The sequence below is a fragment of the Vombatus ursinus genome, unplaced genomic scaffold (assembly GCF_900497805.2).
Source record: "Vombatus ursinus unplaced genomic scaffold, bare-nosed wombat genome assembly UNPS02014799.1, whole genome shotgun sequence".
In the NCBI taxonomy this organism is placed as follows: Eukaryota; Metazoa; Chordata; class Mammalia; order Diprotodontia; family Vombatidae; genus Vombatus; species Vombatus ursinus.
This window is the reverse complement of record NW_020954577.1, coordinates 29,423,080-29,447,153: the sequence shown is the minus strand read 5'-3', so window position 1 is coordinate 29,447,153 and position 24,074 is coordinate 29,423,080. Positions and strand designations below refer to the sequence as shown.

At 44.8% G+C, this 24,074-nt stretch overlaps 1 protein-coding gene across 2 annotated transcripts in view; it reads left to right on the top strand.

Annotated features, from left to right (window-relative positions):
• Positions 1–24,074, top strand: part of SH3BP5 (SH3 domain binding protein 5) — an 89,354-nt gene that overhangs the window by 29,747 nt on the left and 35,533 nt on the right. For both annotated transcript variants that reach the window (XM_027872181.1, XM_027872180.1), the window contains exon 3: positions 3,389–3,517. In XM_027872181.1, the coding sequence (XP_027727982.1) occupies positions 3,389–3,517 (129 nt within the window). The remainder of the gene's footprint in view (positions 1–3,388; positions 3,518–24,074) is intronic.

The following is a 24,074-nucleotide window of genomic DNA, read 5'->3' as shown; positions in this document are numbered from 1 at the left end:
GATTCTAGCTTCTCTCCCTTCTCTCCCCGCCCTTGTCCAGAGGACAAGGTCCTCTTGGACCCTGTTCTTTTCCCTTTCTGATGACATTTTTAGCCATGCCCCCCCCCCATTGTGTGCCTTCCCCAGCCTCAGTTGACTTGGGAAGTAATTTGGATGCCCTTGATTAAGCTTGAATAAACCTTCGTCGTCAGACTCGATGAAACAAGCACTATGTGTCCAGCCCTGGGCTGGATGTTGTTTGCAGATGGAGAAAATCTGTAAGAGGATTCTATCTCTTCACGGAGTAGCCCTAAGGATGTCAGCTTAGAGTCATGAGGTCCAGCTAAAATCCTACCTCTTACGACAATAGCGCTTCCATCTATTGATTATCTCTGATTTATCTCATTTTTATCTTATTTGTACATGGTTGTTTACATGTTGTCTTCCCCATTAGAATGTTAGCTCTTCCAGGGCAGAGACTTTTTTTTTGTTTTGTTTTTTTTGTGAGGCAGTTGGGGTTAAGTGACTTGCCCAGGGTCACACAGCTAGTACATGTCAAGTGTCTGGTCTAAGGTCGGATTTGAACTCGGGTCCTCCTGACTCCAGGGCTGGTGTTTTATCCACTGCTCCACCTACCTGACCCCCAAGGCAGAGACTGTTTTGCTTTTCTTCATAGATACTGCATACTGGGCATGTAGCACAGTGCCCAACACATTTGTTATTGTTGTTCATTCATTTTTCAGTTGTGTCTGACTCTTTGTGACCTGTTTAGGGTTTTCTTGGCCAAGATACTGGAGTGGTTTCCTATTTCCTTTTCTAACTCATTTTATAGATGAGGAAACTGAGGCAAACAAGGTTAAGTGACTTGCTCAGGGTCACGCAGCTAGTAAGTGTCTGAGGCCAGATTTGAACTCACAGAGAGAAGTCTTCCTGACTCTAGGCCCAGCACTGTATCCGCTGCAGCTGCCCTTTCTGGCACATATTAGGTGCTTAATAAATGTTTGTTTTATGACCTGACACTGGGAGACAGTGGGACTTCAATTTCCTAAACTATAAAATGAAACCCCAGTCTGTTGTGTGGAGCCCTCGTGGTGGATCTATGGGAAAGACATAGACAAAGGACCAATGAGCCTCTGTGGATGGGTTGTGATCTATGTCATTGATATCCTTGAGATCCCAGATCTGTTGGAGTGAGATGATGGCACTAAACTAGGTTGTCTTTGTGGACCCTTCAAGCTCTAGAAGCCCCTATGCCCATGGGGGCAGGGCCCAGTTCTGGAGGGCTTGAAAGTCCGGAGAATTAAGTCAAGAAAGTTGCTTACTTATCTAGGAGTATGGGACCCAGTGTGGGGAGAGCATGTTGGCTCCCTCCAAGGACCAAGGTGTTTTGTGGTTCTTTTCTGCTTCCTTCTTCGTTCATTGAGTGAAACTGATACCACCTCCTTCTATGTCTGTGGGCATAGAGCACCAGGCCTGGAGTCAGGAAGATCCAAGTTCAAATCTGGCCTCAGACACTTACTAGTTATGTGACCCTGAGCAAGTCACTTAACCTTGTTTGCTCACTTCCTCATCTGTAAGATGGGGTTGCACTGGAGAAAGAAATGGCGAACCAGTCTAGTATCTTTGCCAAGAAAACCCCATGACAAGTCTATGGGGTCATGAAGAGTCAGACACAATGACTGAACAACAATTCCATGTTAACTGTATAAGGCATGTGGGCCACATAAAGATGAACAAGAGTGTCCCTGCTCTCATGGAAGCTATGTAGGAAGAAGGATGAGATAATTACAATACAGATACCTAGAAAGTCAGAAAGAACGGAGTTAGGTCTGTGGGAGAAGGGCAAAGTCAAAGTGGTCTGGAGGTTCAGAGGAGGGGGAGGTCGCCTCTAGTTGAAAGCGGTACTAGAGAATGCTCCATGACAAAAGGACCAGTATTCAAACTAAGCCCAGGAAGCGGAAGGTTCTGACAAGCGGAGGTGAAGAGGTGGAGGAAGGAAAAGGAGGTGAACAAAGGGGTGGAGGTAGGAAAGCTTAGGGTGTGTCCTGGGAAGGGATAACAAGGTGTGAACCTGGACAGTTGAGCCATTGGTAGAGGTCCTTGAATGCCAAAGGAATTTGAATTTAATTTGATGATCATGGAGTTTTGTTACTGCAATACCAAAGTAATCTGTACCTTGTTACTGCCTAGAAGAGATGGGTACGTTCTTTGTCACCTGAGTCCATAGATGTACCTTATTGCACAGAATAGCCACGTTCCTTGAATAGACAATGGAAATATAAATGGGATTAGCCCCTCCCAACTACTTGTATTTTCATACCTTGTATTTATTCTCCTTACATTCTCTCCATACTTATTGCACAAGTGCATGTTTTTTTCTGCTGATAGACTGTATGTTCCATGAGTGCAGGGCCTTACATTTTTGTCATATCTCTAGCCCCTGGCGTAGGACACATAGGTGCTGTCCATGGTAAGCATGGTATGATGTGGACTGCCTCCCCAAAGAGTGGTGAAAAACTACAGATCCCAACTCAGTGAAATGGTCCCTGCCTCTAAGGAACTTCCCGTTTTTTTTTGCCGAGAGAAACAAGATGAGCAGAGAAGAAACAGCTCAATAAAGGCGCAATCATCTGTCATTATTATTACTTCTGAATGGGGAGGTGGGGTAAGAGTGGGGCTTTTTATTTAAAAGAAATTCACAGTCAATTCTTTCCTCAAATAAGAGTTTTCGGGGGGGGGGGGACAGGCTTGTTTGCTTGGTGGTGATGGTTGTTTTGACAAAGGAATGAATCGCACCCCTCCCCCATCCCTCTCCCAATTTAATAGCATCATAGGGTCAGTGCTGATCAGAGTTGCCCTTCCTTTGGATCTTCATCAGCGCCCTGATTTCTGCCTCCTGATTCTTCCTGTCCCACGTTTGCTCTCTTAGATGGACCTAGGAGAGTGAAGCTTGAGGTCCCCCAGAGACACCAGCCTTCCTGCTTCTAGGGAGGCGTAGGAAGTGTCCCTTTCATGATTGGAATCCATCTGGCACAATCCATATTTGAACAAGCTTCTCCTTTAGGATGGAGCTGCCAAGCGCCATATTGCCTTTGTTAAAGACCCTGGGGAAGGGAAGGATGAAGCAGCCCCCTCCGTTCTGGGCCACCTCTGATTGCAGGGAAGCTTTCCCTGACATCAAGCCTAGAGTTAACCTCTCTGGTCATACCTTCTCCACTCCTCATTCTGCCCTCTGGGGCCAGGCAGCTTAAGGTGAAGCGCCTCTCCTTGGGACAGCCCTTCTGTTTTTCTTGTAGACCCAAATCTTCCTGTATTGGATTTCCCTAAAGCAGGGCATCCATGCTCTCCCTTTCCCTCTCCTCTTAAACCTAAATGGTATTTGATGCATCTCTCATCTCCTTGGCTGCAGGATGCCCGCCAGAAATTCCGTTCTGTTCTGGTAGAAGCGACAGTGAAACTGGATGAACTGGTCAAGAAAATTGGCAAGGCTGTGGAGGACTCGAAGCCCTATTGGGAGGCCCGGAGGGTGGCCAGACAGGTAAGGAGCCCGGTTTACCCTGCCTTCAGACGCTCTTCTCTCAGCTGCCCGGAGAATTGCCATTTGTGCGGGTTTTATTGGTATTTGGTTTTGACTGGTCCTGTATTGATAAATCTACATGAAAGATGTCATTGTTCCCGTCCCTGCCAGGGAGGGTGATGGGAAGGGTTCCTCTGATTTTTGTAAGGATCTGTGATGTCCTTGGTGTAGAGAACACCCTGTGCCAAGCTGTGACTTGCAGTCTTGGTGTTATAGGTCTTTGAGAAGTTAAAGGACTTGCCCAGGGGCTATAGGACCATCCTTTTAAAGCTGGGAGGGATGTTACTGTCTTTGGAGTCCAATTCCTTCATTTTACAAATGAGGAAACTGAAGCCTAGAGAGGTTAAGTGACTTCTCCAGGGTCTATGAGGTCAGAGATTTACAACTGGAAAGGATTTTATTGACCATCAAGTCTGATTCCTTAATTTTATAGATGGGAAAATTGAGGCCCACTGAGGTTAAATGATTTGCCCAGGATCATACATACAATCTATGTTACAGGCAGGCCGACAGCCTGGGTCTTCGAGCTCTACATCTAATATGCAATAAGACTTCTCTACTTAGGACTTCAAAAACAAAAACTGACAAAAACTTTCCTCTAAGGAATATGAGCCCTTGACATTGTAATACAAGAAAGAATCATCACTCTGGGCCACCGTGTTGGTGGCTGTGCCATCCCACTCCTCCCTGGCTCCCTTCCCCCAGCCTTTATCACTTCTCCATCACTGTGTGTGTGTGTGTGTGTGTCTGTCTGTCCCTTGCTGCTATTAATAGGGCTGTAGGCTTTGGCATTTGGATGACCCTGTAGCGGGTACATTTTTGTCATCTGAGTTGATGACCAGATACACTTCCTTTGCAGCTGGGCCCGCTCACGCAGGCAGATGAACCTACCCCAAGCTACAAGGCTTGTTTTTTTTTCTAATAATTGCCTGTTACGCAGAAAGAGAAGTGCTTGCTGCTTCTTCCAGATCTCTTTTCCTCTTAATGGGGTTTGGAGTAATTAGTCCTTTGACTCCCTTAACGCCCAGTGGCATGTTCTGCCACCCCAAGGAAGCACCCAAGGAGCTCTGGGCCCAAAGTGAAGGAGGTGATGGAAAAACGCAGGAGAATTCTTGTTTTGTGGCCATCCACTAGCTGGGAGAGTGAATCTGCTTCTGTTTGTTAATTCCCTTTCCCCATTTCTCGGAGGAAAAAAATCATGCTTTCGGAAATGGATGGGGGTCAGAAAGAAAACATGACCCACCACTTCCATCTCTCCTTTATTTCCTCCATCAGTTCATGCAAGTCTTCCTACGATCAACAACTCTTAAGCAGTAATCATTGATCTAGGATTGGAAGGGAGCTGAGGGAGACCCTCAAGGCCAGAGGAAACAGAGCCAGAGAAATAGGCGCAGGGAGATTCAGTCACTCCCTCAAGGTCATAAGGCTAGTGGGCACTAGAGTCAGGAGGTGAATTCCAGGACCTCCCATTTCAGTCTGCTCTACCATGCTGCCTCCCCAGAAGGCAGGGAAAAATGGAGGCCCAATGTTGCTGTCTCCACCCTTATTGAATGTCCAAGCTTTCTATCTAGGGAGTGAAAATGAACACAGATAGACAGTGGTCTTTAGTTTGGAATAAGACTACCCGGGGCTTTCTGGCTTCTTTCTTTTCTGTCTTCCCTTTAACTCCCTGAGCATATTTTGCATTTTCAGAATGTTCCATTAAGACCCAAACCAGTATGTGTTGAGAACCCTTGGAAATTTAACCTTGTCCAAGTGGTGCTCATTTGAAAGTGTAAGCTAGAGTACTAGACCCGCTCGCCTGGGTTCTGTCCTGCGGCTCCTAGGTGGCTGAGTGGATTGAGCGCCGGGCTTGGAGTTGGGAAGACTTGAGTTTGAATCCTGACTCAGCCTGGACCTCAGTTTCCTCATCTGTCAAATTAAAGGGTTGAACCCGATGGTCAGTAAAGTCCCTTCTTGATCTTTCTCAGCCTCAGTTTCCTCGCCTGTAGAATGAGGGGATTGTATACCATGGCCTTCAAAGGCTCCTTCCAGCATCTTCATCTCTGCCAAATCTGTCTGTCTTCCAGCTCACCTTCTTCAGGCCGATCTCCAGCTGGCTGATTTCCACCCTCTGAAAGTTTCTGTTGACTTTTGGCAAAGGGCCTTGGCATGACTTTAACAGAGTCCATTTTGTCTCCCACGTCCCTTGCTTTAATCAAAGCAGGGGTGGGATGGGGGGAAGAAGCAAGGCGCCCAAAAGACTGGCTTCTCAGACCCAATACATTCACAGTTTGCTGCAGAGTTGCTGACCCAAGGAAGCTCCGTTGTGTCTGGCCACCTCTGTGAAAGCCACTTAGCCACGAAAGCCTCTTTGGGCCTTCCCGCCGTGTAGGAACTTTTACCCTCTTTGTACTTAGAGGGATGTTTCAGGGACAGAAAGGGGGAAGAGGGTGTATGGAACCACTGAAATGTCTGAAGAGGATGTTTGAGGCCAAAAGGGGAAGTGGATTGAGCCACTGAAATGTTGGAGAGCTTGGCTTGTACGTACTCTGGGGAAAAGTTGAAGGAACTGGGGATTGGTTAAGGAGGAAAAGAGAAAAACCAAGGAATGATTTAATGGTAATAGAGAGTCATGCTGTGGATAAAGGACGTCACCGGAGTGCTGTGTGGCCAGAAAACTCATCGTATGGGAACAGTGAGGTGTGGCTGGCAGGACTGTCTGTAGGTCTTGCTGACATCTCTGTAGTGTTGGGACATCTTGAGGAAAGCCACCAGCCTGTTTGGACTCCCTCGGGAAGGAATTACCTAGAACACATGGACAAGAGGTGGCGGGGATGGGCGGCATGGGTGAGGAGGGAGGGGATGCTTAGCTTGAGATCCCAGAGTCGTTGAGCCTTGACACGCCCAGCTGTTCTCCATGACCCTCCCTCCTCACCAAGAAAATAAAAGCAGGAGGAGATAATACTTGGACCAAGAGATTCAGCTTAAACTTGAGAGAGAATTTCCCCTTCATGAGGGTTATTCAAACCCCAGAATGTGTTCCTAAGGGAGGCTATGCAGTTCTATTTTTCTAACGGTCTCTAAAAAGGGAGTAAACGGTTCCTTGCGGGAGATGGCTTAAGTAGGGACCTACCATTTGCCTTACTGAATTCTCGTGTTGACCTTGATGAATCCTCTGGTCCATCCCCCCAGGCCTGTTAGTGTATGGCGACCATATGTCAACCAAGGCCCTGTGGTGTGGAAGACAGGCTTCAAATCCTGGCTGTGCCCTTTCACACCTGTGTGACCTTGGTCAAGTCTCTTACCCTCCTTGGGCCTCAGTTTCCCCCTGTATAAAATGAGGGAATTGTACTAGATGACCTCTAAGGTCCCTTCTTGATCTCTAGCTATGTTCCAGGGGATAACGACGCTGATGATGGTGATAATGATAAGTGTATTACAGTTCACAGAGCACTTTTATGCCCTCACATAGACAGGGTAGGTGAAACCCCCATTTCCCAGGTGGGGAAACTGAGGCCTAAGGAGAATGAGTGGCTTGTCCTGGGTCATGAAGCTAGTAAAGAGTGGATGTGATCCTGGAGCTGAGGTCTTCTGGTGTTTTTCCTGCTACTCCCAGTTGGGTGGGGGTTCTTAATCATTTGTCTGCGTTGGACCCCTTTGCCATTCAGGTGAAATCTTGTCCCCTTTGTAGAATAAGGTTTTTACGTACTTGAAGGAAATGCTCAATTTCAGTTAGAAGTGACTGAAAATAAAGATGTGATTTTTTTTTTTTAAATCTTATCCAAGTTCACAGACCCCTGAAATCTCTCCATGGACCCCCGGTTAAGAAGTCTTGTTTTGTGGCCATCCACTGTCCGTAGGACAGCTCCAGTGTTTCCCCACTTTTGCTTATGTGTGACGAGAAGGATTGTTTCCTGTTTTGGGCCTCGTGGTGGCATAGGGCAGGGAACATGCTGGACAGATCTGTTGTTTCTTTTTCTTTTTCGGTGAGTGCCCATAAATTCACCTGTCTCAGAGATGGCCAGACTGGCTGACGCCTTCTGTGAAGTGTGACGTTCTCTCTCCCTGGACCTCTAGATTTCCTTTGACTGCGGTTGAGGCAGAGAGAACTGGAAGGGAGTGGATCCAGCCAAGTGGGAGACAATGAACAGAGACAGTGACAGTGACGGGCCCTCTCCCTCCCTTTTCCCTCTCCATCTTCCCCCTCCACCCTTCTCTGCTGGCAGCAATGATTTGGTGATTACTAAATGTAATTGGAAAGCAAATGAGCCATCTGGCTTAATGAGATGGATTTCACGGGGCCAAGGATGACTCACCTTTAACTGGCAATGAGAGAGATAGAGGGAAATCCTGCCCTGACCTCCTTCTGTATTGCTAGGAGCAGCTCTCAGAAAAGGAAGACAAATGCTCCCCGTGCCCTTCTGTCTCCTTGACAGGCCAGGAAGAGCGTGAGTAATGTCCAGGGCGGAGATGGCTCTGAATGACCTCCTCGCCCTGGGTGCAGGGAGCCTCATTGTCTCCACTTCCTGCCGTGGGAGGGTAGCTGAGGAAATCGAAGGCGGCCTGCGCCAGGGGAGGCAGAGGGCATGAATGCCACAATTGATCCTTAGAGGTCTCAGGGCTTTGGGGGGGGCCTAACAGAGCGATACATCTTCTTTCTGTCTTCTCCTGGCAGATTGGGCAGAAGCTTTACTCCAGCACAGCCTGGGCTGGTGCCAAGTGGGCTGCTGGTTTCTTTCCATGCCAGGCTTTCAAGAGTTTCAAGCGTCCTAGAGAACTCACTGCAAATCCAGGTTCACTCAAGACCTTCCTTACCCAGTCTTTCTGCCATGCTCCCAGTTCATAGTGCACTGCCTAATACCTAGTAGGCGCTTAATTTCTTTTTTTTTTGCATGAGGCAGTTAGGGTTAAGTGACTTGCCCAGGTTCACACAGCTAGTAAGTGTCGAACGTTTGACGCTGCATTTGAATTCAGGTCCTCCTGACTCTAGGGTTGGTGCTCTACTCACTGCACCACCTAGCTGTCCTGGCACTTAATATTTGTGATCCTGTGCTGTTGAGGGAGAGGTATGGTGAAGTAAAAAAGGTGTTGAATTAAGAGTCAGAAGACCTGGGTTCAGATTCTGACTTTGCCATTTCCTAGTACTATGATTATGGGCAAGTTCTCTAGGCCTTAGTTTCCTCATATGTAAAACAGGAATAAAAATAACCTTTAGGCTCTTTTTCAGTGGTTGTTGGGAGGATAACGTGTGTGTGTGTGTGTGTGTGTGTGTGTGTGTGTGTGTGTGTTGCTGGGCACGCATACCCAGGCTCCACTTGAGGGACAGGGAGAGGACACTAACCATGGCGGCCCCAGGCATGATGATGATGTGGGAGGTGGGCACTCTAGCTGAGCCTTGGAAGGAGAAGAAGTCAGGGCAATCTCTTTCCCTGTAGTATAGAAAACAGAGAGGCTTCTTTGAACCATGACCTCCGAGTGCCTAATAAACCTCCTTCTTCACAACTGCGTTTGATCCCGATCTCCTGGAATTTTTTTCAACATCCAAATGATTTTGAAAAGTTTTATTGGTGTCATTTTCAGACACCCTCCTCCCACCCTCAAACAATCTAGTTTATCTTCTCTTTCACAAATAGGGACAGTTAAGCAAAACTAGATGAACCTAGGTACTGTGTCTGTCGATATATACAGCATTCTGCACCCATGGTCCCCCACTTCTCCAGTGGAAAGAAGGGAGTGCATTTTTTCATCTTTTCTCTGGGGCCAAGATTGGTCCCCAAAGTCATGTAGTGATTGGCTTCACATTCCCACACTTTTCATTTATGTAGCTGTATCGACTTTTCCTAATTCTGCTTATTTCTGGATCAGGAGGTACCAGTTTTCCCGTGGTTCTCACTGAATTCCCTCAGATTCGTTGTTTCTTTGCAATCATGGAGCCTTAGTCCTCCTTTCATCTTGATCTCCCTCTATCTGCCATCCTTTTAATTTACTCCACCAAAGGACTCATGTCTGAGTGGGTTTTCTTCCTGTCTCCCTTCTTCTGAGATAATTTGGGGTAAGCGACATCCGTCTGGTCCCTGTAAGAAGCCCCTGATGGGGCTTAGACTTGACAGAGACTTTGGGCTGAGTTACTTGTTGGAATTCAGAGTGATTTGTCTTAAGACAGGGGAACAGGGCTCCTGGCTCTGGCCTGAGTGTCCTAAAGCTACTTCCTGCTGTGGAGCTGGGAGACCCCAGAGCTGAAGGGGCAGCATTTGAGAGAGGGGGCCTCTCCCGTTGGGGAGGGGGTTGGCTGTCTGCCAAGAGTAGGCTTGTTGGCCCCTTGTGTTGGGTTATGTACGTGTGAGTGCTGAATACCTTCTCTTTCTGCCTGTCACCAGGGTGTGCCTTTGTTAGGATCTGGTCTAACTAATGGTTAGCCCTTGTTTGAAACTCACACATATATTTGACTGATATAATAATATTAATAGCTAACATTTTTATAGTACCTACTATATACTAAGCACTTTACAGATATTATCTCATTTGATAGCTGGGTGCTATTATCACCCCCATTTTACAGATTAGGAAACTGAGGCAGACATTGGTTAAGTGACTTGACCAGGATCACACAGGTAGTAAGTATCTGAGGTCAGATTTGAGCCCGGGTCTTCCTGACTCATGTCACCCAGTGTCTTCTACATTAATCTCTCCTTTGATAAAATCTAAGTTTTTAAAAAAATTTTTTTTTATTTTTATTTTAGGCAATTGGGGTTAAGTGACTTGCCCAGCATCACACAGCTAATGCCAAGTGTTTGGTCTGAGGCCAGATTTGAACTCAGGTCTTCCTGACTTCAGGGCCGGTGCTGTATCCACTGCGCCATGTAGCTGCCCCTAAAATCTAAGTTTTTTGAGGGCAGGACTGGGTTGTTTTGTTTTTGTCTGTATCTGCATCCCCAGCACCTGACACAGAGTAGGTGTTTAATTCAGGTTCGTTGATTGATTGATTGATGTGATATCTCTCTGAGCCCTCCCTCCCCCAGCATCATAGTTAGGAGGAGAGACAGGATGTGAGGTTTTATCCCAGTTCTCAAGGAAGCTATTCAACATTTCTGTCCTGTTTTAAAAATACTATTGATTTTTAGTTAAAGGATAACATTTGAAATAGTTTTTTCCTTCTCCTTCTCCCCAGTATAATTAATTGGATCATTTAATTTTTCAGTAAGGAAACACTAGGAGTTGAGGTTATATATTTTAGCAGCCTCTTTCCCTGCCAGGCTTTCCATATAATAAATATCTCCAATATTTCTAATAAATAACACCTGGAAATTTCTTTCCAGGTAATAAATATCCCAGGATAGAGTTGGCCCATGGGAGGATTTTGAAATGGATGGAGTTGCCTTTAGTACCCATAACCTCTCCTTCTCCTTGACTCTTTCACCCTTGGGGGTGTCTTTAAGTACCTGGCTTGGTTTTGAAGAATGAATGGGTAGAATGAGTCAGTTTGATCTAATGCCTGGAGGGCTATGTTCAGGTCATTCTGGCACTGGCTGTGGGACACTCAGCAAGTCACGTAGTTCTCAGAGTGGCAGGCATATCCAGGATGAGTTTTCAGAGCAAGTGCTGATAGGGCACTGGGCCTGGAGTCAGGAAGACCTGAGTTCTGATCTGGTCTCAGACTCTTACTAGCTGTGTGACCCTGGGCAAGTCACTTCACCCTCTTTGCCTCAGTTTCCTCATCTGTCAAATGAGCTGGAAAAGGAAATGGCAAACCACTCCAGTATCTTTGCCAAAAACCCCAAATGGGGTCATGAAGAGTCAGATGCGACTGGACAATAACAACAAACTGAGTTTTCTTGGGAATTCCTTACACCAATGAAATGTCAGGTCTGATTAAAAGAGGAAACAAGGAACAATTGAATATTAAATCAATTAAAAGTCCCGTGGGGGAGCTGTGACATGTAGCTGTGGGGATAGACCAATGAAAGCCAAGGAATGAGAGGTCTTTGGTTAGGACTCTCACTTTTCCCCGGGTTTTAGGGCTCCATGGCTGTAGGTGTGGCTAGGGCTGGTATGCATCCTGCTGAGTATACCCTGGGTGCTCTAGCAATGCTTGGTAATTAGAGGTCTTCTAGTCATTCCTCCCATCTTCAGACAGAACCATGCCTAAGCCAACACACACAAATGAGACTCCATTCTGTTTTCAAAGTCCTTGAGAAAAATGTGGCACAGTAACAATGGCATTGGGTCTGGAGTCTAAGAACCTGGGTCAAAATCCTCCCTCTGACACTGACTGTGTGACCTTAAGCAAGTCACTGAAACCCCTGAGCCTCAGTTTCCTCCTTTGTAAAATGAGGACTATTGGGATTCTGCGGCTTCTGAACCTTCTTCTAATACTGGGTCTTTGATGCTGTGACGTTCCATGACCTCTTCAGAGAAATCTAGTTTAACATCATCTGACACACAGCAGTCCTGTCCAGACTTGTCCTTTCTCATACTTTTTCAACTTGAAGGGATCCTAAAGATCATTTAATTCAACCTCTCCTTTTAGGAGTGAGGAAATATGGCGGCCTAGAGAGACCTGTTCAAAGACACACAGCTAACTCCTAAGTGACTAAGCTGGGCCTGAAGTCTGCATCTCTTCCCATTTCATCACAATAAATAGGTGCATACCCACAATATGCCTTTGAAGTCTATAATTAAATGAACCCTAAGCTAAGTTTCAAAGTCCATTATCCCCATTTTACAGATGAGGAAACTGAGCTTTCTCTTTATCAGGCTAAATGACTTAGTTCCCTGGTTTTAATCTCAGCATTGTGATTTGCTTTGGGATAAATTTCTTTATGAACCACTACCAAATTCTTTACTTTGCTCTTCTCAGGTGTGAAATCTAGCACTGGATATTCCTACAGTTGTTAAATCTAGCACTGGATATTCCTACAGTTGTTATGAGTATTTGTTTTCTGCTGCTCACTTAGGAGAAGATCTAGGTTTAAACAGCTTAAGGAAAAAGAGATAATGGTTAATGATGAGCAGTGATGAAGTGTCTGGGAAATCATGACTGGCAGTAAGAATTCTCGCAGACCTAGTGGTTGTATTACTGGGTCAAAAGGTATAGTGCTTTATGATTTACAAGAATTTTACGTCTCATTGAATCTTCTTCTTCTTTTTTTTTTTTTTTGTTGGTGAGGCGACTGGGGTTAAGTGACTTGCCCACGGTCACACAGTGTCTGAGGCTGGATTTGAACTCAGGTCCTCCTGACTCCAAGGCCAGAGCTCTATTCACTGCGCCACATAGCTGCCCCCAATCTCATTAAATCTTTATAACAACCTGGGTTGAGGTAGATGCTATTATTATTTCCATTTTGAAGAGAGGGAAACTGAGGCTGAGAGAGAAATTAAACACCTTGCCCTTGATCACATAGCTATTTTCTGAGGCTGGATTTGAATTCAGATCTTCCTGTCTTCTTACTCCTGGTCTGCCAGTTCCATGTGTATTCTGCAGACTCCTTTCCAGGAATGCATCAAAAGCTTCTTACCCCCTCCCTTTAAAAAAGTGGAACATTTGAAGTAATGAGAAACTCTGAGCCCTTTTTCACCATTGAATCTCGTGGCGTTCTTGTAGGGTCAGGTTAGTTTATGTTTCAGTAAAAGGGTTTTTCAAACTCTATTTCAGGGAATTCCCTCCCCATCCACCTCTGGGACACACTTATAGGGCCATACTTTTGGAAAGAGAATGCTTGGAGAGTGCTTTTTGGTGGTCTGCTCTGTCTCTCACTGTCAGAGCAAGAGAACACTGTCCTAACTCTGATTCCTATCATGGTGTCTTGAATGGAGTACTGGGTTCACATTCAACCTGGGCAAATCTCTTAACCTCTAGATGACATCTGAGATCTCTTCTAACTCTATGGGTCTATTAGCATTTGACCTGTGTGACCTTGGGCAAATGACATTTCCTTCCTGAGCCTCAGTTTCCTCATCTCTAAAATAAGGGGATTGGAGGTTCCTTCCCTCCTTAAATGTATGATTCTGTGATCTTAATGGCCAAGGTTGCCTTAAGCATGAAATGGTTATCTCATCTGTTGTGGGCTTGCTGTTTGTTGAGTAGAGTGTGGGTTGGGAACTTGAGTGATGAGCACACTATCATTAGGGTGGACATGTGGCCTCAAAACCAGGCCCCAAAGTCCTCTGAGGTGGCTGGTGTTTGTGGCATTTCTTACCTCTCCCTTTGTGTCTGGATTGGAACTCAGGTCTATGGGACATGAATGGTGAACTTTGGTGCCTAAGATGTAAAGAAGAAACTTTGTCCTTTCCATTTTCCTATTGTGTTTTTACCTCCTGAGATCAAGAGCAAACGTGAAGATTCCCCCAAAGAGACTTGGTTGGGGAGGTGAGGAGGAATGCATACCATGTCTGTGGCATGCCATTCATTCATTTAGCAAATGTTGGATATCTATTCTGTTTATGGTCTGGATGCATTCCCCACTTTCCAGAGATTTACCCAGGTGGAATGTGAACCCAGTACTCCATCCAAGACACCATGATAGGAATTGGAGTTAGGACGGTTCTCTTGTTCTGACAGTGAGAGACAGATACAAAAATGTATGAGCCATAGTTCCTCTCCACTCCCTTACTCCTGCACCCAAGAAGTTTGTAATCTACCTTGTGGGGATATCATATAATCCAGTGCTTGCTGCAACCGGCTAGGACTCTTTTCTGAGCTTGGAGAAGTAGATACTATGGAAATTATCCAGTTTGAAGGTTCTAGGCCTGGTATAGGAGGAGGAAAGGTGTCTGGGAAATCATGATTGGCAGTAAGAATTCTTGCAGACCTCGTAGTTGTATTACTGGGTCAAAAGGTATGCACAATTTAGTGACTTTTTGGGTGTAGGTTCAAATTGCTTTCCAGAATGGCTCGACCAAATTCCAGCATCTCCAGCAGTGTATTAATGTGCCGGTTTTCCCACAGCCCCTTCCAACATTTGTAATTTTCCCTCTCACTTTGTCAGTCTGATGGATGTGAGATAGAATCCCAGATTTGCCTTTTATTTGAATTTCTCTAATTATTAGTGAATTGGAACATTTTTTCATAAAGCTGTTGCTAGCTTGGTTTTCTTTCCAAGGAAACTGCTTGTTCATACCCTTTGACCTTGTTTATATCTTTTTATCAGCTGAAGCAATGGCTCTATTCTCATGGATCTGAATTAGTTCCTTACATACCTTGGTCATCTTTGTCAGAGAAATGTTGCGAAGACTTTTTCCCCCCTTTTACCTGCTTCTCTTAATTTTAGATACATTGATTTTGCTCACCCCAAAAGTCCTTCCCAGCCCTTTGGGCCCTATGTGGCTTCCTTAGTGGTGAGGAATGGTAGGAATGATCTACTTCACTTATTACCCTGGGCAGGTAGAGAGTGGAACAGACCCTGGTGGGTCAGAGTGGCCTCCTTGGTTTGATTTTTTTTTTCTTCGTAATTTTGCCCTCTGTAGGTGGCCTTCCTTGGCCAGAGACTGTCAGAAGCAGCAGTTTCTCTGCTGACCTCTGTGCCCCAGATTGCAACAGAACCCCAGGCTTTTGAACATGCTGTACTGACCAGGGACATATTTTGTTCTGCAAGCTTTCTTTTTTTATTGAGGACTCATTTCCATTAATGCCTCTTGGCATTTAATTGTGTGTGTGTGTGTGTGTGTGTGTGTGTGTGTGTGTGTGTGTGAGTGAGATCATGAAAGATGGCCTTTATAAATGTGTCAGGTTACTGTGGGTCACTGCGGCAGTGACAGGAGACAGGGGAGGAATACTTGGCTGTCCAATGAAGTAGGTCCCTATTTGACCGTGAACAGAAGATATCAAATGTGGCAGAAGGCTGGGCTCAGGAAAATGAAGGAGGAGGGAACAGGGAATCATAGTAAGTGATAGCAGGGGGGAAACAAGAACTGTTTCTGACTGGTGCCTGGAATAGCTCCTCTTTCCAAGAGAAAATTAATAAATCAACAAATACATATCGAGTGATGCCTGCTAAGAATACCAGCTGACATTTGTATGACCTTTCCAGGTTTGTGGAGTGCCCGACCTGTGTTTAGTCTTTATTTTTAGTCTTCAGTCTTCACATTACAGATTTGATCTCCTTTGATTGAGGGAGGTGTGCTATAGGTGTTATTATGCCCATTTTACGTAAGAGGAAACTGAGGCTCAGAACTTACTGATAATCACATATCTAATAAGTGTCAGAGGTCGAATTTGAACTCAGGTCTTCCTGACTTTAAGTCCAATTTCCACTGTGATGTGCTATAATTTCTACTGTGTTCAGGGCTATGTGGAAAATATAAATGAATTAGTGGAGAACCATTTGTTAAGCTTTTGCCATGTATTAGGCACTAAGGCAAGTGGTGGTGATCCATACACAATTTATACACACACATATGTAAACCACGCACATACACACATGTATATACACACATATATCTGTATATATACATATATGTATATTGTATGTGTATATGTAAAGGGAGGAGGGGAGGCAGTGTCTGTGCTCCAAGAGCTTATAATCTAATAGTAGAAGACATATTTATGGGGGGTGGTTACTAAGGAAGGGAGTTTTGATCTGGAGAGTTACAGAGATGGCAAGCTGATCCAGAGGATGGCTGATTGGCATAACCCTTCTAGGAAACGATGGTCGTACTAATTTTGTTATCATGCCCTACAGAGAGAGGTAGAAGGGCAGGGTGTCCAAAGAGGTATGGCATGCAGATAGCAAGATGGTCTAAGCTGGTTAAGTCTTAGCCTTGCTCTATATGGAACTCATGATATGATGACAGAGACTAGGCATGTGAAATGCACGTGAAAATTTAAATGGTAATATGCAAATTGGATAACAGAAAAACCACACACATATACATAGATAACTTATAAGATGTCAGCATAGCAATAAGCAGTAATAGTTATATTATCTTACATTTATAGTTTTATATTTCACAAAGAACACTCATTAAAGAGTTGTCTGTGGGTATTATAGACTGTGTAGCATGTATCATCCTCCCAATCCTAACTTTCCTGGTTGGTCAGGTCCCCAGAGCAAGGCTACTACTGTTCCATCTTTCCTCGGGATTTTAGGATTCCCATGAGGGGCAGTGATGTTCTAACACTATCAGCTCAGGCCCTCATCTGGTAAATTCATCACAATATCAATCGACTAGTTATCTCTTTAGTGTCACCTGGCTGATATATCCTCAATACCAATGATTAATTGACGTCAATTACCTTTTGTAAAAGGGATGCTTACTGAGAAGACCATTCCTGTGAACCACCTTAGTCCTTGGGAAGAATGAGTTCACACTTAAAGTGGGTCGTTTCTGTCTCAATATTCATTTAGCTAAGAGATGGCAGGAAGAAGCAAGGGTGCCAGGCTCAGCTTGGGTGGCATGAGCACGCTACTGGCACTGCTCTTCTCCCCACCCTGAGGCTTACAAAAGCTGTTGTCTTTGACACCACTGGGACAGAGAGGGATCAAGTTCCTTGCTTGTAGACTTTTGTTTGTTTAGGCAATTGGGGTTAAGTGACTTGTCCAGAGTCACACAGCTAGTAAATGTCAAGTGTTTAGTCTGAGGCCAGATTTGAACTTAGGTCCTCCTGACTTCAGGGCCGGTGCTCTATCCACTGCGCCACCTAGTTTCCCCCCTTGTAGACTTTTGAATGCACATTCACGAACCAATTCAAAGGCTTTTCTCACTGTTTAGTTAGGGAACAGGAAACGGATAATGCCCAAAAATCCTCCAAAATGAAGAAGGGACCATTCCATTACGTGCCATGATGTACTTCCAGAGGTGTACTAGTCCAACATTAGTTGGCAGCAGGTAGAGACTGTCTCCTATGCTCTAAGAACTGGCATCTCATTGACCAGCCCCTCACTGTGGTAGGAAATGCTTGAGTTCAGAGAAGTGAAAGTAACAGTTAATTAGGATTTCCCTGAAAGATCTATAGATCTCTATAGATCTCTCTCTCTCTATAATGTAATATATTTATTTATATTTTTATAATATGTAATAATAATTTATAATGATCTATAGATTATTATATGCCATCAATTTTGGGCAGTTGCTAGTTCTACTTTATCCACATCTCCATGGTGTCCAAGAATGGGATTTGGAGACCTGGCAGTGGCCTAAAATATAGAAACAACAAGCTCTTTGCCAGCGATGAAGTGTACCCAACAAAGTACACTTCCACCATCCTCATGAGGATGCATTTGTCTGGAGTGTTGCAAATCTAATCAAAAGAGCTATCGACCAAAAGGAAAAGGAAGGGAGAAAACTGCCTCCTCCATCCCCCAAGCTGTAGACTCTGGAGAATGGTTCCATTGCATGAATAATACCAGTTGACAAACCCAGAAGTTCTCAGGAGACACAAATCTAAAAAAAGGGTTAGCAAAGCCCACAGCCTCAAATGACTGTGGATAAATGCACAGAGTATAGGCCATGATGAAGGCGGTAAATTTGACCTTAGAGGTATGAGTGAGACTTGGTGAAATCAATCAAGCAAACATTAAACACCTACTACATGTCAGATACTGAGCTAAGTGCTAGGGATACAAAGAGAGGCAAAAGGCAGTGTCTGCCCTATATGGCTGCGGATGGGTATGAAATGGGGGGTTAAGGGTTGGAAAAGAAGAACTAGCACTGTGTATTACGGAGATTTATCCCTTTGAGGAAATCCAGGAATAGGTATTGTGGAAGAAAAGAAACATAGTGGAAATTATTTAGGTGAAGGTCAGTGGAGGCTGAATGAGAAATTATTTTGTCGTGGGAATGTATTATAGACCCCCCTTGGTCAGAAAGAGGAAATAGGGTGGAAGTTTGGGAATTGGATTTGAAGTCTGGCCAGAGAGACCTTACACAGTTAGTGATGGGAGACTGACTATATGAACATATGTTTATTGTGCTTTAGTTAATTTTAAATTAATACATTTATTTGTTATAAATTCTCTCTGCCAAAAGCAAGACAGCTATTAACTTCTGAACTTGCCGAAATGATAATTTCATCTTTAAAAAGGTAGAGGACCCAAAGAGGGGAGAAGAGGAGGATTTTATTCTGGTTCTGATTCTGTCCAGTAGAGAGGAACTGGTTGATGGGGGTGGAAGTGATGACTGTCTCCAGAGGAGCAGTGGTCACCCCCTCTTGGGGTTTGTGATAGAGAAGGAGGGTAAAAGTGGGCATGGTGTAACAATAGAGGAAAGAGAGGTTCTCATGGACTAAAATTCTTCTGGGGGAGGTGGTCCAGGAGGAAGGAGAAGCTCTCAGTTCTGGAATCCTGAAGTCACAAAGAATTCCAATGAGAAGGAAAAGAGAAGAGGGGTATTGTCTGAAGGGACTGATGTGGGCGCCCATGGCACCCAGGTAGTGTAGTTTCCTGGACTTGGAATCAAGAAGATCTGAGTTCTGATGATGCTTCATACACTTATTAGCTGGATGGCGCTGGGCAAGTCACTCTCTTAGCCTCATTTTCCCTCTCTGTAAAATGGGATGAGAACAGCACCTACTTTTTGCAAGGCTCAAATGAGATAATCTGCAAACGTTAAAGTGCTGTATAAAATCCTAGGTATCAGCAGTGCCTGGCATATATTGATTGGTGCTTATTGATTGATCATTATCATTGACTGGTTTATTGTAAATTTTAAAAAGTCACATACAGAAGGCTATGGAAACAAGGGCAGGTAACTTAGGATCAATCGATCATCAAACATATACTAAGTGCCTGGGGATACAGATACAAAGAACAAACCGATCCCTAATCCCAAGGAGCTGCCAGTCTGAGACAAATACAAAGGAGTGGCCCCAAGATTGCCAGAGCTCAGGATGACCTGAGGCTAGTGAGTCAAACCTGGATGTTTTGATTTATTTTTTCTCTACTGGGGGAAAGACAAAGCTTAAACTCTGCTCGGGATGAACGAGATAGGAGTCCCTGATGGCCCAGAGAAGACCTGACTGCTGAATTTGCATTTGCTTCTATTTTCTTGGCTGAGGATAGTGACATGGTGTCTGGAAATATCAGGACAGAAATGACTAATGGGGAGCTGATACCCAGGATAAGTTTGGAGAGAAGGACAGGCATGCCTAGTTGACCCTGACGATGTTAGTCCGCTGATCCAGGTGGGGTGCTCAGAGGACTAATTAATACTTCTGATTCTCATCTGTTGGGAATGTCCAACAGATCTTGGAGGTAGGGGACAACAAGAGAAGCACAGATGTTCCAATGTTTTTTGCTTTTTGGTGAGGCAATCGGGGTTAAGTGACTTGCCCAGAGTCACACAGCTAGTAAGTGTTATGTGTCTGAGATTGGATTTGAACTCGGGTCCTCCAGACTCCAAAGCCAGAGCTCTATCCACTGAGCCACCTAGCTGCCCCAAATGTTCCAATTTTCAAAAAAGAGAAGAGGATAGAACCTGAAAACTATATATAGGTCAGTGAACCTGACTTTCCTCACCAGGAAAACTCCAGAATATATCTTTTTTCCCATTATATATTCATCTTGAAAATATTTTATTGATACCACTTTTTCTTATATCACATTCATTTTAAAATATATTCTCTTGCCAAGCCCACACCAGAGAGCCTTTCCTTATAGCAAAGTATGAAAAAGAGATGGGGGAAAGGAGTTCAGTTCGATTTAATAAACATTTATTAAGCACCTACTAGGTGTCAGGCACCATACTAAGTGCTGGGGATGCGGAAAGGGATAAAAAGACAGACTGTGGCCTCAGGAAGCACATCAAATAAGTCTGCCCCGGACGGAAGAAGGCATGTTTTCTTCTTTCTTCTTCAAGGCTGAGCTTGATCATGACAATTACATGGCATTTTAGAACGTATTATTAAGGAGAAGGATTTGTTCATATTCAGCCCTTGCGCAGCGTCTGACACACGGGCGCTTAATAAATCCCTGTTGATTGATCTGGAAAAGAGAGCAGCCATTACAATGAGCTGGAAAGGCCTCGTCAGAAACAGGTCCGGTCAGATCAGCTCTGTGTCCTTTTTTGACAGGGTTACTCAACGAGGAGGTCGGAGAAATGCTGTGGAGATAGTCTGACTGAGATTTCAGCGCAGCGTTTGATTGTCTCATACTGTCCTTTACAGAAAAAAAGGTGGAGAGATGTGGGCTGGACAGTAGTAGAGTCAGACAGATTGGGAAAGGTTGAAAGACAAGTTCTTAATGGTTCTAAGTCAGCTCAGAAGGAGGTCACCGGTGGGGTGCTCCCAAGGACTCACGCTTAATCCTGTGCTAACGTTTTTGTTAAGGCATTTGATTTGATAGTCACGTGTGGCAAACTTAGTAGATTTGCAGATGACCAATGACTAGCACATAGTAAGTGCTTAATAAATGCCCATACAAAGCCCAGGAAGTAGTTATCCCTAATGCAGTAGATGACAGAGTTGGGGTTTAGTAAGCCTTTGTCAGGCAAGGACATTGAGCTGAATCTAATGAGATTAAATTGAGAGAGACCTTAGTTTCAAAGTACTGACTTCACAAGTATAAGGGGGGTGGGGGAAGTATGATTAGACAGCAGTTGGAATGAAAATAATCTGCGGGTTTTAGTGGGCGGCAAACTCAATGAGTCAGGGGCAGCTAGGTAGTGCAATGCATAGAGCACTGGCCCTGGAGTCAGGAGGATCTGAGTTCAAATGTGACCTCAGATACATAACACTCACTAGCTATGTGACTCTGGGCAAGTCACGTAACCCCAATTGCCTCACCAAAAAAAAATAAACCAAAACAAAAAAATACTCAGTGAGTCAACAGTGGGATGTGGTAGCCAAAAAACCCAGTGTTAAGAGAGGCAGGAGGAAGAAGGAGGTGATGGTCTCCTTGTCCTTTTCCACCTAGAGAGTTGGTATCAACCACCATTTTAGGAAGGTCATTGATATGCTTGGGAACCTTCCAGAGGAGGATGGCCTGGACACTAAAGGGCCCTGAGTCTATGCCCTCGGAGGATCGGTTGGAGGAACTGGGATGCGAAGACTCAGGGGACGTAATTGTCTTCTAAAATATTGAACAAAGACAATGAATTTGATATATTTGGGATTTGATGTGTTTGGTTTGGCCTCAGGGAGCAGAACTGGAAACAGTGAATAGAAGTTACAAAGAGGCATATATAGGTCCAGGATGAGTAAACATTTCCTAATAATTGGAGCTATCCAAAATGGGGATTGGACTCCTTGGGAAGTTGGTGAGCTTGCCTTCGCTCAGTTTAACACAAGCCTTAGGACTGCTCAGCAAGGGTCACCCAGAGGGAACTCTTTCTTTTCCGGGTATAGGTTGAATTAGGCCCTCCCTACTCTGAATGTCATGACTCCTGGATCCCAAGTGTACATCAGTTACCTGGCCTTGGGGCTCCCATTTCAGCAGTTGTCAAGAATACCATAATGTCCCATTGACACTGAGGATTGCCCCTTGTGGACTGCTTCACTGTCTGGGAGTGAAAGTGATGGTGGATGCGCAGAGGACGGAATGACAAAAGGAATAAAAAATAGTTGTCATTTGGGGGCTTCTGGGGCGGGGAGCAGTCAGAGGCCCTTTATTTAGTCTGTAACTGGTGGATTGCTTCTCCTTTCCCCTTGGAATTCCAGGCTGAAATCTTAAGGGCTGGAGGAGACAACAAGGAGTATTTTGTATGAAGGAGAGAGTTCTGGGTTTCTTTGCTGTTACTCCCTCCTTGGGGCTCTCTCAGGTTTAAAAGAAGTGTGCGAGAACGTTTCAAGGGCTGCCTCTTATGAATTTTATTGGAAGGATTGAAGTTAAATGGAGTTGAGGTAAAGAAGGTTCATAGATATAGGGCATGAAGGTACCTTAGAGCTGATGGAGCCTCATTTTGTAGGGAAGAATAAGAAACTAGAGACTGAGCAACATGCCTGAGGTCACAAAAGGGAAATCAGTTGTAGAACCTAGGTCCTCTTGTTGAGGTTTTAGAGGTTTAGCGGTGTTGGGACCTCAAAACAGTGACACATGAGTCTTGCCCAAATGAATTCAACGCAAGCCTTCTTTCAGCCAAAGATAAAGCTCATTAAAGATTTGCCATATTAGCCAGACTCTTAAGGAATCTGAACATTTGTGATTCTCATATTGACAAGTGGGTAGAGTAAATCTCAGCCATTGGCTAGATTTTAAGAATTCTGAGCACCTCAATGGAGACAAGATGGACCTTATATACAGAAAGACTGTGGGAGGGATCTAGGAGTGGCCAAGCAGTTTGGGGTGACTGGAGGAGGGGGCTAGGGAGGATCTTGATAGGAGTGACTGAAAGGTGGAATGGAGTCTAGATAGGACCAAGGGCGGAAAGTGGGGGGGTGCCCATAGGGAGGTAATAGACAATGAAGGTTGGTGCAGGGTCAAAGGTAACAGAATTGGTAGCCACAATGAAAGTAGCCACAATGAAAGGCCGGTTGAGTGGATTATAGCCTCAGGCCAACACTAGAGACTTCCTTGATCAAGTGGGAGTTCAAAGAGAGTCCAAGGTGGGGTTTTCTAGGACCCAAATTCTTTTTGGGGTAAGGAGCAAAGGTATTGACTTGGGGCTGTACCCAGTCACTCTGACACCAAATCCAATGAGCTTTCTGCTGTACCATCGTGTGAAAAATGAGTCTGTAGGTACTTATCACTGTCATGCTTTCTTTCAGTTCCTCCCTCCTCTTGTCATCTCTGTGTAGTTCAACTGAGTCATTTTGAAATGACCCCGTTAAGGTCAACTATCTCCTAAGTTATCTTTCTCTCCCCCTCCCCACCCTCCACTCTTATCCTCTCTCTTTCTGTCTCTATGCCTCTCCCTGAGTTCCTCTATCTCTTTCTTTTTCTCCCAAATAAAACCAAGCAGATATGTGATAGATGGCAAATGGCCAACCCTACACGACAAATATGTGAGCAACTTCCTGGTGTACTACTCCCCCCCCCACCTCCCAATATCAGGCTGGGGGACTAAGGACTGACAAAGTGCCCTTCTTTGCCATGTTTTATGACTGTCCTGTCTCTCATATGGAAGGACAGTTCACAGCCTTAAACCAATTTACTTTATCCTGTTAGAAAACAATCTCTAAATGGAAACGAGAGAGGTCTAGGTGAGTTGGCACATTGGAAGGACGATACATCCCAGGCCAGGGAAGGTCTGACTTGGGGTGTGTATGTGTGTGTGTGTTAGAGTAGATACCTGCCTTCTCTCTGTTGGCTTCCTTGATGCCGTCTTGATGGCAGAGAATTTCACTAGGGTTTGGCATGCCAGACTTGATGCATTCATTTTCTGAATGACATTGGGTGCCCTTGTAGAACACTCGTTTAATTTCTTAACAGCCTAAATTGGATTGGAAGGGATTTTGTGTGTTTGTGGCTCTCCCTCAGGAAATAGTTGGGTAGTTTTGAGAATCGATCAATTTACAGAATGCTGACTAGTCATTCATCAGTGGCAAAGGAGATAGCGGTAAGATGTAGGCGAGCCAAGAATTAATCTTCTCAGTTATCTAGATGCTTGGTCCAATCTTTACTGAGGCATGGTGTCCAGCTTGGGGCTTTGTATTTAGAAGAGGTAT